At 41.2% G+C, this 11,951-nt stretch overlaps 2 protein-coding genes and 1 pseudogene across 2 annotated transcripts; all 3 read left to right on the top strand.

Annotated features, from left to right (window-relative positions):
• Positions 1 to 1,982: 1,982 nt before the first annotated feature.
• On the top strand, positions 1,983 to 5,259 carry LOC140783882 (receptor-like serine/threonine-protein kinase SD1-8). The gene is made up of 7 exons (XM_073130981.1): positions 1,983 to 3,325; positions 3,472 to 3,612; positions 3,710 to 3,864; positions 3,980 to 4,190; positions 4,298 to 4,538; positions 4,620 to 4,770; positions 4,869 to 5,259. The coding sequence occupies exons 1-7, from the start codon at positions 2,035 to 2,037 to the stop codon at positions 5,169 to 5,171; spliced, it is 2,493 nt and encodes an 830-aa protein (XP_072987082.1). The 5' UTR covers positions 1,983 to 2,034; the 3' UTR covers positions 5,172 to 5,259.
• Positions 5,260 to 6,129: 870 nt separating this feature from the next.
• LOC140783445 (receptor-like serine/threonine-protein kinase SD1-8) lies at positions 6,130 to 7,612 on the top strand (annotated as a pseudogene).
• Positions 7,613 to 8,404: 792 nt separating this feature from the next.
• Positions 8,405 to 11,736, top strand: LOC140785235 (receptor-like serine/threonine-protein kinase SD1-8). Its single transcript, XM_073133019.1, has 7 exons — positions 8,405 to 9,749; positions 9,896 to 10,036; positions 10,134 to 10,288; positions 10,403 to 10,613; positions 10,720 to 10,960; positions 11,049 to 11,199; positions 11,295 to 11,736. Exons 1-7 carry the CDS (start codon positions 8,462 to 8,464, stop codon positions 11,595 to 11,597), a joined length of 2,490 nt encoding a protein of 829 aa, XP_072989120.1. The 5' UTR covers positions 8,405 to 8,461; the 3' UTR covers positions 11,598 to 11,736.
• The last annotated feature ends 215 nt before the right edge of the window (positions 11,737 to 11,951 follow it).

Consider the following 11,951-nt stretch of genomic DNA (forward strand, 5'->3'; position numbering starts at 1 on the left):
GTATACCGTGATAGCCAAAGTGTAATTTGTTTGGCTAAGAATCAAGTTCATCACACAAGGACGAAGCACATAGATGTCCGTTTTCATTTTATGAGAGAAATTTTAGAAGAAAATGATATTTCACTTTGCAAGATTGGAACTGCTGATAATCTGACGGACATATTGACAAAATTAGTGACCAAAATCAAATTCCAACACTACTTAGATTTGATCAATGTCACTTACTATTGACCAAGTTTTGGTTTGGCGTCGTAGGACGCGAATTTGCAGGCGGAGCACCTTTTGGAGGATTAAGTCACTTTGGGATGGTAGAGAGTGATTTGCTGAAGTTATGAGTTCTTCGCCAAGGTAGAGAATTATTAAAAATTAGCTCAAATTCAGTTTTTAATAAATTTCAGCATGTATCAGCATTTCTGTGCCAGCGCGTTCGAACGGACCCTAGGGGTGTTCGAACGCGGATTTTAGACCAGAGGGCGTAATGTAGGCGTTCGAACGGCACAGCCGTGTTCGAACGCGGATTCAACCCAAGAGCAATCTGTGATGCAGGCGTTCGAACAACCCCTATTGCGTTCGAACGCCCCTTTGGTTCTGCGATATTGATATTGGGTGCATTCGAACGCGCCCCCAAGGCCGTTCGAATGCGAACCTGCCTATAAATACTAAAGTGTATTTTTAGGGCTTGGTAGTTGGGAGAACATTTAAGAGGGTTGAGCCACTATTGTATTGAGAGTGATTAGAGTTGTTAAACTCTTTGCAAGTGAGGGATTTGCAAAGTAAAGAAGATTGTTCCGCCCATGAATGTATGTACATTACCGAACCACGTAAATATTGTATCTCTCTCTCTATTGTCTCTATTGCTTCTATTTTGGTGATTGCTTGCATTACAATGTTTAATCCGTGATTAGAACTTATTTAGTACTATTTTATTACCATTAACACCTCATTGGAGTTTTTTTCCAAACATTGCATTAGTTTTCCTTCACTATTCCTATTTGTGGGATTTGGAGGTGAAGGTTTTACTTCCACTTCCTTCACCCATTTGGGTATTTGCACATGATATGCTTGCAAATAGGTCTCTTACGTGTTCAGGGAAGAGCAGAGGACAGGCCACAGATGTTTACTATTGTTCAAATGTTGGGTAATTCAACTGCAATGTTGCCACAACCAAAACAACCTGATTATTTTAGCGATAGAAGCATGATTGACACTCAAATAAGTTCATCCTGGTCCATTAATGAGGTAACAATGACGAGTATTGAAGGGCGTTAGATCAATACTTGAAATCTAATGCTTATGGGTAGTTTTGGATCACTTGTTTGACGATTAGCCTCTACCGTTGTTATATATTTATTCAAACTGTTCTCCTTCAATCCATACTAATGCCTCCTGTATGTATGCTTAATTTCCTAGTGCGATTAGACAAAGCATGGCCCAACCCTCATGGACTGGACCAGAAACTCAACTAGGCATTATTATTATTATTATTATTATTTTTATTATCTTCTTCTTTCAACTACTCCCAGAGCCAACCACACCAATTGGCCCCAGCTCCTGTGGACTAAGATGAAAGGGATTGCAGTTGAAGTGAACGACTAAACGTTACGACATTAAATTGCCCTTCACCTCTTTAGTCCAAGTACGAAACGTTTGTGCAATTGTGCTGTCCGAGCTAACAAACAAAATGTTATTCTATAAATAATTCAAGCATTTGTGCGTCGGTCATGATAGACCTGACAAGATCTTAATAACTTAGTTTCTAGCAACTAATAAAAAATATTTAGGCTTATTCCCTTTGCCCAAACTTGTCCGTTGCTTCACAACGTATTGACTCGGCAGTCGAGATTCAAGGTCAAAGTCGTAAAAGAGAAAATCAAAGTTTTACCCTACATTGTTGACTTTGCTGACCACTTACTTTTTACTGTTTATGGACTAATCATATTATACAATCACTAGACTACGTTATGACTTAGAACTTGATTATAAGGTTTGCTCCCTTACTTGACGCGAAGTCATTGATTTGAGAGGGAAAAAAAAATGCAAGCTCTCACAGCAGCTGCATTCTTCCTCTTCCTCTTCCTCCCCTCAACTTTCTCCTCTCCCTCCATTGGTGGCGACACCCTAACCCCTCGGCAACCCCTTGCCGATGGCGAGACACTCGTCTCCGCCAACGGCAGCTTCGCGTTAGGCTTCTTCAGCCCAGTCGACTCGATCAACCGCTACGTCGGCATATGGTACAACAAGATCCCGAACCAGACAGTCGTGTGGATCGCAAACCGCCGGAATCCGATCTCCGATCCAACATCAAGCTTGTCGGTGACCGCCGCCGGCAATCTAGTCATAACCAACAAGAATTCGTCCATCATCTGGTCGTCCGGCTCGTCGGGCCTAACGAGCGCGGTAGCGCAGATCTTGGAGAATGGGAATTTTGTTGTGCGAGAGCCTACTAATAATAGTAATGATCCCACTAGCTTAGTAACCGCCTGGCAGAGCTTCGACCATCCGACCGACACGTCGCTCCCCGGCATGAAGATTGGGGGAAACTTAACCAGTGGAGTCAATTACAACTACACGGCGTGGACCAGCCCGACCGATCCATCACCGAGCAAGTATGTCACGGCTTTGGACTTGCATGGTGATCCCCAATTGATCCTATTGTCCGGATCTGGCCGGATTTGGCGAAGCGGGCCTTGGAACGGTCTACGGTTCAGCGGTATTCCAGAGATGGAGACCTATAGCATGTTCACCTTCGACTTCATCAAAGAAAAAGACTCTGCTTACTATACCTTCAATGTGAGGGACCCGTCAGTCATTTCTAGGCTCGTCACCAGCTCGACCGGCATCAGCCAGCGGCTCATCTGGCTCGAAGAAAGCCAGTCGTGGTATGTCTTCTGGTCTGCCCCCAAAGACCCCTGCGATAAATTTTCGCCTTGCGGGCCGTTTGGGATCTGCGACATCAACAGCTCGCCCTTGTGCCGCTGCATGCAAGGGTTCGAGCCGAAATCACCGACTAATTGGGCTCTGAGGGATGGAACAGACGGGTGCGTTAGGAAGACAAAGCTCGACTGCACGAATGGGACGGATGGGTTCGTGACAGTGAGCGGGGTAAAGCTGCCGGACACGTCGAGCTCGACGGTGGACATAACCTTAAACTTGGACCAGTGTCGGGCTATGTGCTTGAAGAATTGTTCATGCACCGCCTATGCTACTGCTAACATTAGTGGGAGCGGGAGTGGATGCATAATATGGACCTCAAATCTCAGTGATGTTAGGGACTACTCTTCTAATGGACAGGATCTCTACCTACGGTTGGCCGCAGCAGATCTGGGTACGTAACATACTGTTGAAGAAGAAGAACTTCATGCATGTTTAATTAATAGCTACGTATTTCAAGTTTATAAATTAGGTTGATAATTAGTTATATCAAGTAAAAATTTTAAAAGTCTCATTAGAACATGAACTAACGTATTTCAGGATCGCCGTCCAACACACGTAAGAGAGGAATTGCCGCCTCGATCACGGTGGGCTCAATTGTGGGGATTCTGTTGCTTTCTTTGCTTGGATATTGTGCCTGGAAGAGAAAGAATAAGAAAAACAAGGAAAGACGAAAGAAAGGTATAATTAATTAGACCTACACTTGACTTAGTAGGAGAAAGCCGTATTCATTTAATTGGTCTAAGCTATTGTTCTACTCGATCGGTGACTTTGTTAGGTATCATCTCCCAGTTTAGCAACAACGTCGAGAGAAGCTGGGAAGAGAAAGACTTCGAGCTTCCCTCATACGATCTGAGCACTATAGAAGAGGCCACCAACAACTTCTCGATCGAAAACAAGCTTGGAGAGGGTGGCTTTGGACCGGTGTTCAAGGTGAACTTTTCTTCATTTCATTTGCATATCACACCTTCTTCATTACGTCAAAAGATTTGTAATTATCCCGGTATTTACTTTGTGCAAAAGTAATAGTATTGATAAAAAAATTCAGGGTCGGCTGGACGAGGGAGAAGACATAGCCGTGAAAAGACTCTCAAAGACATCGGTCCAAGGAGCCGATGAGTTGAAGAACGAGGTGATTCTGATCGCAAAGCTTCAACACAGGAACCTTGTCCGGCTTCTCGGTTACTGCATCGAAGCAGAGGAAAGGATGCTCATCTATGAGTACATGTCTAACAAAAGTTTGGATGCCTTATTATTTGGTTGGTTGGTTAATGTTCTAGACCATTTCTTTTTATGCTAGATATATTCTGACTTAAAAATATTAGAGAAATAAAATATTGTTATTGTATATGCGATTTTTAATCAGATAAGTCCAAAAGTACTTCACTGTTGAATTGGCGAACACGTTGTAACATTATACTTGGGATTGCTCGAGGCCTTCTCTACCTCCATCAAGATTCCAGATTTAGAATCATACACAGGGATCTCAAAGCTAGCAACATTCTTCTTGACAACAACATGAACCCAAAAATTTCAGATTTTGGCATGGCTAGAATATTTGGTGGGGATGAAACAGAAGCAAATACACGTCGAGTAGTTGGAACATAGTAAGTATCATTCTCACTATATCCATGCTATGATATAAATATTTATTTATATATTTTAGGAATAAATTTGTTGTTCTTTAGTGGATACATGTCTCCTGAGTATGCGATGGATGGCATCTTCTCGATGAAATCCGACGTGTTTAGTTTCGGAGTGCTAGTACTTGAGATTATTAGCGGCAAGAAGAACAGAGGGGTTTATTCCTCCAATCCCCATGAAAACCTTCTAGGACTTGTAAGTTTTGAGACAGTCAGCTAGATCCATTGCTATATGTTATTCTTTTACATCAACTATAATATTGTTTGCAACTATTTTTTTTTTCTTTTTTTCAGGCATGGAGCTTATGGGAGGAAGGCGATGCTTTGCAACTAGTGGATGAGTCAATGAACTGCTCATTTCCTTTGTCTGAAGCATCTAAGTGTATACAAATAGGCCTCTTATGTGTTCAAGAACGCCCAGAGGACAGGCCAATAATGTCCTCTGTTGTGCTAATGCTGGGGAGTGAAACTTCTCACTTACCTCATCCTAAGCAACCAGGTTTTGTTGCAATGAGAGGTCACCCGGATTCCTCGTCGAGCAAGCAAGACTCAGTTCCTGTAAATGAGATGTCTATCACTATTTTGGAAGGTCGATAAAGATTTTGTTTGAGAAATTGTAACGAGACCGCGATATAAAGTTTGTCCTTTATATTTTGAGATCCTGAGCAGAGTTTTATTGTTCGCATTTGTTATTGCAGCAAATATCTATTTACTCTTGTTAGTAAAAGCAAAAGAGAACGTTACTATTTATTCCTCAGAGTTTTACAAATGTGAGGTTTAGAACTTACATGTTTCTTAAAAATAGTCATTTCTTCTGCTGACTAGATAACTAATAGATAACGGTCAGGATCTTTACATTTGGCTTGAGTAGGAGTAAAAACGGGTTGGAGTAGCTCTGTCGCGATCCGCTATCCAACCCAATTTAGATAGGATTCGAATATAAATATAAAACCCAGATGCGAGTCTGATTTAATTTTAGGATTTGGATACGGATATAATTTTTCTAATTTTATATATATTTGACATAAAAAAAAATTATTTTTTTAACTCTTAATTTTTTTGTATTAATTATGTCTAAATAGAATATTATAATTCGTTTAAAATTCGATCAACATCTATTTAAAATTTGATATTTTATCTGAAAATTATCCGTATCCGTTTAGTTAGGATATGGTTTTAAATTTTGTTGTCTGTTCAATATCCGTATTCAGACTAAAAATATGGATTCAAATGTAGATTAAGCACTATCTAGTATGTATCGAATCTATTTTCACCGCTAGCCTTGAGGCATCTGACCTAGGTAAATTGAGCACTCTTGTTTTTTCTTTCAAAATCCTATTTAATCATTTTAGGGCAAGTATATCAAGTTGTTTATGGTAATTTGTTTGGATATTGGTTCCTGAAAATGAAGCTAGCCTAGGATATTTATACATCTTTGATATGTAAAAAAGAACTAATATAGAAGATCTGAAGGAACTTCATATCCCCTTCAATGCATAGTACTATTCTAGATTCTATTTCCAAATATTCTCTTAGTTGTATTCTTCCAGCCTAGATGAATTTGGGCACCACATTATGCCTATTAATTGTGATAGCGGATAGTAGAAAAAAAATGTAGCTAGAAATCACTGAGTACCTAAGAATAGTTAAAATAAGAAATCTCTGAGTACCTATTATATGATAAATGTAATTCGTCTTCCACTTCAATTCAGGTACTTCTCCAATTACTGCACTAGACAAAGCTCAAGATCAGCTTTCGGAGGAAGATTGTAACAGAGGAAAGGAACTACAACTGCTTCTATTTGATGGTAGCACAATAGCCCTTGCAACATACAACTTTTCAACATCAAACAAGCTTGGCCAGGGTGGATTTGGTGGTGTTTATAAGGTGATCGCAATTAAATCATTCAATCTCCAATGTGGTTCTCTAGAATGATCAAGTATTTCTCTGGTTTTAATGGAACAGGAAGAACTTAAGGAAGGGCAAATAATTGCTGTGCAGAGGCTTTCCAGGTATTCTTTTCAAGGCTTTTGTGAGTTCAAGAGCGAGGTCAAGTCGATTGCGAAACTTCAGCACATAAATCTAGTTCAGCTGTTGGGTTGCTGTATTGAAGGAGAGGAAAGGATGTTAATATACGAGTACATGGAAAATAAAAGTTTGGACACCTTCATATTTGGTAGAACATCCTTTCCTAGTTCCTGATCAGATGTAAACAATCTGATATAAGTGATATATTAGAAGGTCATTCAAGTTTTCAACCTTGATATTTAACTAACTACTTTGCTATGTTGAACAGATAAGGCAAAGTCTGCACAATTAACTTGGCCAAAGCGCTTCAACATTTTACGGGGATCGCCCGTGGGCTTCTTTATCTTCACCAAGATTCTAGGTTCAGAATTATCCATAGGGATCTCAAGACCAGCAACATTCTGCTAGACAAATAGATGAATCCCAAAATCTCCGACTTTGGTTTGGCAAGAATATTTGGAGGAGATCAGACTGCTGATTGCACGAAGAAAGTAGCCCATACATAGTAAGTAAAATGCATAAGAAACTATGGCGTGCACCACCATGGCATGATCTCATGTCAGAGCTTATATAACATAGTTATTTTGATAATGTCGTGCTGTGGTTATATGTCTCCAGAATATGCAATGGATGGCATTTTCTTGGTGAAATCCGCTGTATTCAGCTCTGGTGTCCTAATTCTTGAAATCATAAGTGGCAAGAAGAATAGAGTAACATATAGTTTTGAGCCTCAGCTAAACCTCCTTATCCATGTAAGTGATCATTGATCTGGTCAACACTAGCATTTACATTGAAGCGTCTACACTTTATGCAGTGTATATAATGCTTGAAGCTTTTGATAAAAACACCGACGCATGGATATTAAGAATGAAGTGAACAGCTTCGAATGATTCGACAAATTTATGGACTTTCTTAATTTGAAATCCTAAGATGCTTGCAAATAGGTCTCTTTTTATGTGTTCAGGGAAGAGCGGCGAACAGGCCACAGATGTCTACTGTTGTTCAGTAATGTTGGGTAATTCAACTGCAATATTGCCACAACCAAAACAACCTGGTTATTTTAGCGATAGAAGCATGATTGACACTCAAATAAGTTCATCCTGGTCCGTTAACGAGGTAATGTCTCTTGTATGTATGCTTAATTTCCTAGTGCGATTAGACGAAGCATGGACTGGACCCAGAAACTCAAGTAGGCATGCTACCCCGGTCCAACATGACTCTATTATTGTTGTTATTATAATTATATATTATTATTATTTTCAACATCTTTCAACTCCTTCCAGAGCCAAGCACCGACTTATTGGTCCAGTTCCTGTGGCGAACACTGGCGCACTTACATGATGGGGATTGCAGTTGACAAGTTGCAAACAATGTTAATTTGCCATTTAGCTAGCTCGTTAGTCCAAATACCTATCCATCGTGATTCACAAGTTTATGCTGTCCGACCTAACAAACAAGTTTATTACAAACTTTTGTGCTTTGGTCATTCCAGATCGACCTGACCAGATCTTAATTTCCACCAACTAATAAAACACATCTAGGTTTATTCCCTTTGGCCCAAGTGGTCGTCGCTTCACAACTCACTACGTATTGACTCCGCACACGGCGGTCGACACTCAAGGTCAAAGTCGTATGAGAGCATAACAAAGTTTACCCTACAATGTTGACTTGCAGACGTTTTATTTCCTACATTGTTGACTTGCTGACCTTTTGCTTTTTTACTTTACAAGAGATATTGCGGTTTATGATTATGGATTAATCATAATATACAATCATTAAACTACGTTATGACTTAGAACTTGATTATAAGGTTTGCTCCCTTACTTGAAACGAAGTCACTGATTTGAGAAAAAGAAAAATGCATGCTCTCACAGCAGCTGCATTCTTCCTCTTCCCACTCTCAACCTTCCTCTTCTCTCACTCCAATGGTGGCGACACCCTAACCCCTGAGCAACCTCTTGCCGATGGCGAGACGCTCGTCTCCGCCAACGGCAGCTTCGCGTTAGGCTTCTTCAGCCCCGTCGACTCGAGCAACCGCTACGTCGGTATATGGTACAACAAGATCCCGAACCAGACAGTCGTGTGGGTCGCAAACCGCCAGACTCCGATCTCCGATCCAACATCAAGCTTGTCGGTCACCGCCGCGGGTGATCTAGTCATAATTAACAAGAATTCTTCCATCATCTGGTCGTCCGGCTCCTCGGGCCTAACGAGCGCGGTAGCGCAGATCTTGGAGAGTGGAAATTTTGTTGTGCGAGAGTCTACTAGTAATAGTAATGATCCCACTAGCTCTGTAATCGCCTGGCAGAGCTTCGACCATCCGACCGACACGTCCCTGCCCGGCATGAAGAGTGGGGGAAACTTGACCAGTGGCGTCAATTACAACTACACGGCGTGGACCAGCCCGAGCGATCCATCACCGAGTAAGTACCTCATGGCCTTGGACTTGCATGGTGATCCCCAATTGATCCTATGGTCCGGATCTAGCCGGATTTGGCGAAGCGGGCCGTGGAACGGTCTACGGTTCAGCGGTATTCCAGAGATGGAGACCTATAGCCTGTTCACCTTCGACTTCATCAAAGAAAAAGACTCTGCTTATTATATCTTCAATGTGCGGGATCCGTCGGTCATCTCTAGGCTCGTCCTCAGCTCGACCGGCGTCGGCCAGCGGCTCATCTGGCTCGAAGAAAGCCAATCTTGGCATGTCTTCTGGTCTGCCCCCAAAGACCCCTGCGATAGCTTTTCGCCTTGCGGGCCGTTCGGGCTCTGCGACATCAACACCTCGCCCTTGTGCCGCTGCATGCAAGGGTTCGAGCCGAAATCACCGACTAATTGGGCTCTGAGGGATGGAACAGACGGGTGCGTTAGGAAGACAAAGCTCGACTGCACGAATGGGACGGATGGGTTCGTGACAGTGAGCGGTGTAAAGCTGCCGGACACGTCGAGCTCGACGGTGGACATGAGCTTGAACTTGGACCAGTGTCGGGCTATGTGCTTGAAGAATTGTTCATGCACCGCCTATGCTACTGCTAACATTAGTGGGAGCGGGAGTGGATGCATAATGTGGACCTCAGGTCTCAGTGATGTTAGGGACTACTCTTCTAATGGACAGGATCTCTACCTACGGTTGGCCGCAGCAGATCTGGGTACGTAACGTATTGTTGAAGAAGAAGAACTTCATGCATGATTAATTAATAGCTACGTATTTCAAGTTTATAAATTAGGTTGATAATTAGTTATATCAAGTAAAAATTTAAAAAGTCTCATTAGAACATGAACTAACGTATTTCAGGATCGCCGTCCAACACACGTAAGAGAGGAATTGCCGCCTCGATCACGGTGGGCTCAATTGTGGGGATTCTGTTGCTTTCTTTGCTTGGATATTGTGCCTGGAAGAGAAAGAATAAGAAAAACAAGGAAAGACGAAAGAAAGGTATAATTAATTAGACCTACACTTGACTTAGTAGGAGAAAGCCGTATTCATTTAATTGGTCTAAGCTATTGTTCTACTCGATCGGTGACTTTGATAGGTATCATCTCTCAGTTTAGCAACAACGTCGAGAGAAGCTGGGAAGAGAAAGACTTCGAGCTTCCCTCATACGATCTGAGCACTATAGAAGAGGCCACCAACAACTTCTCGATCGAAAACAAGCTTGGAGAGGGTGGCTTTGGACCGGTGTTCAAGGTGAACGTTTCTTCATTTCATTTGCATATCACACCTTCTTCATTACGTCAAAAGATTTGTAATTATCCCGGTATTTACTTTGTGCAAAAGTAATAGTATTGATAAAAAATTCAGGGTCGGCTGGACGAGGGAGAAGACATAGCCGTGAAAAGACTCTCAAAGACATCGGTCCAAGGAGCCGATGAGTTGAAGAACGAGGTGATTCTGATCGCAAAGCTTCAACACAGGAACCTTGTCCGGCTTCTCGGTTACTGCATCGAAGCAGAGGAAAGGATGCTCATCTATGAGTACATGTCTAACAAAAGTTTGGATGCCTTATTATTTGGTTGGTTGGTTAATGTTCTAGACCATTTCTTTTTATGTTAGATATATTCTGACTTAAAATATTAGAGAAATAAAATATTGTTATTGTATATGCGATTCTTAATCAGATAAGTCTAAGAGTACTTCACCGTTGAATTGGCGAACACGTTGTAACATTATACTTGGGATTGCTCGAGGCCTTCTCTACCTCCATCAAGATTCCAGATTTAGAATCATACACAGGGATCTCAAAGCTAGCAACATTCTTCTTGACAACAACATGAATCCAAAAATTTCAGATTTTGGCATGGCTAGAATATTTGGTGGGGATGAAACAGAAGCAAATACACGTCGAGTAGTTGGAACATAGTAAGTGTCCTTCTCACTATATCCATGCTATGATGTAAATATTTATTTATATATTTTAGGAATAATTTTTTTGTTCTTGTCTGATTAGTGGATACATGTCTCCTGAGTATGCGATGGATGGCATCTTCTCGATGAAATCCGACGTGTTTAGTTTCGGAGTGCTAGTGCTTGAGATTATTAGCGGCAAGAAGAACAGAGGGGTTTACACCTCCAATCCCCATGAAAACCTTCTAGGACTAGTAAGTTTTGAGACAGTCAGCTAGATCCATTGCTATAAGTTATTCTTTTACATCAACTATAATATTGTTTGCAACTTTTTTTTTCTTTTTTTCAGGCATGGAGCTTATGGGAGGAAGGCAATGCTCTGCAACTAGTGGATGAGTCAATGAACTGCTCATATCCTTTGTCTGAAGCATCTAAATGTATACAAATAGGCCTCTTATGTGTTCAAGAACGTCCAGAGGACAGGCCAATAATGTCTTCTGTGGTGCTAATGCTCGGGAGTGAAACTTCTCACTTACCTCATCCTAAGCAACCAGGTTTTGTTGCAATGAGAGGTCCCCCGGATTCCTCGTCGAGCAAGCAAGACTCAGTTCCTGTAAATGAGATGTCTATCACTATTTTGGAAGGTCGATAAAGATGTTGCTTGAGAAATTTTAACGAGACCGCAATATAAATTTTGTCCTTTATATTTTGAGATCCTGAGCGCATTTGTTATCGCAGCAAATGTCAATTTGCTCTTGTCAGTAAAAGTAAAAGTGAAAAGTTACTATTTATTCCTCATAGAGTTGTACTAATGTGAGGTCTAGAACTTACATAATTCTTACGAGTAGCCATTTTTTCTGATGACAAGATAATTAATAGATCAAGGTCACTTAATAGTTTGGCAAGTTTTTGGGAAAATTTATCTAGCCGCTAGTAACAGCAAGCAATCTCAAAAGATATCTGTAACTGTGTAAGCTAAAAATGCAGTACTACACTAAATTTGAAT

The sequence above is a fragment of the Typha latifolia genome, chromosome 3 (genome assembly GCF_019914945.1).
Source record: "Typha latifolia isolate L0001 chromosome 3, TyphaL0001v2, whole genome shotgun sequence".
Lineage (NCBI taxonomy): Eukaryota > Viridiplantae > Streptophyta > Magnoliopsida > Poales > Typhaceae > Typha > Typha latifolia.

Excerpts from the sequence above, each read along its gene's own strand:
- LOC140783882 (XM_073130981.1), top strand. The coding sequence starts at position 2,035 with ATGCAAGCTCTCACAGCAGCTGCATTCTTCCTCTTCCTCTTCCTCCCC. Across the intron at positions 3,865-3,979 it reads GCTTTGGACCGGTGTTCAAG|GGTCGGCTGGACGAGGGAGA; the intron begins GTGAACTTTTCT and ends AAAAAAATTCAG. Across the intron at positions 4,191-4,297 it reads TTTGGATGCCTTATTATTTG|ATAAGTCCAAAAGTACTTCA; the intron begins GTTGGTTGGTTA and ends ATTTTTAATCAG.
- LOC140785235 (XM_073133019.1), top strand. The coding sequence starts at position 8,462 with ATGCATGCTCTCACAGCAGCTGCATTCTTCCTCTTCCCACTCTCAACC. Across the intron at positions 10,289-10,402 it reads GCTTTGGACCGGTGTTCAAG|GGTCGGCTGGACGAGGGAGA; the intron begins GTGAACGTTTCT and ends TAAAAAATTCAG. Across the intron at positions 10,614-10,719 it reads TTTGGATGCCTTATTATTTG|ATAAGTCTAAGAGTACTTCA; the intron begins GTTGGTTGGTTA and ends ATTCTTAATCAG.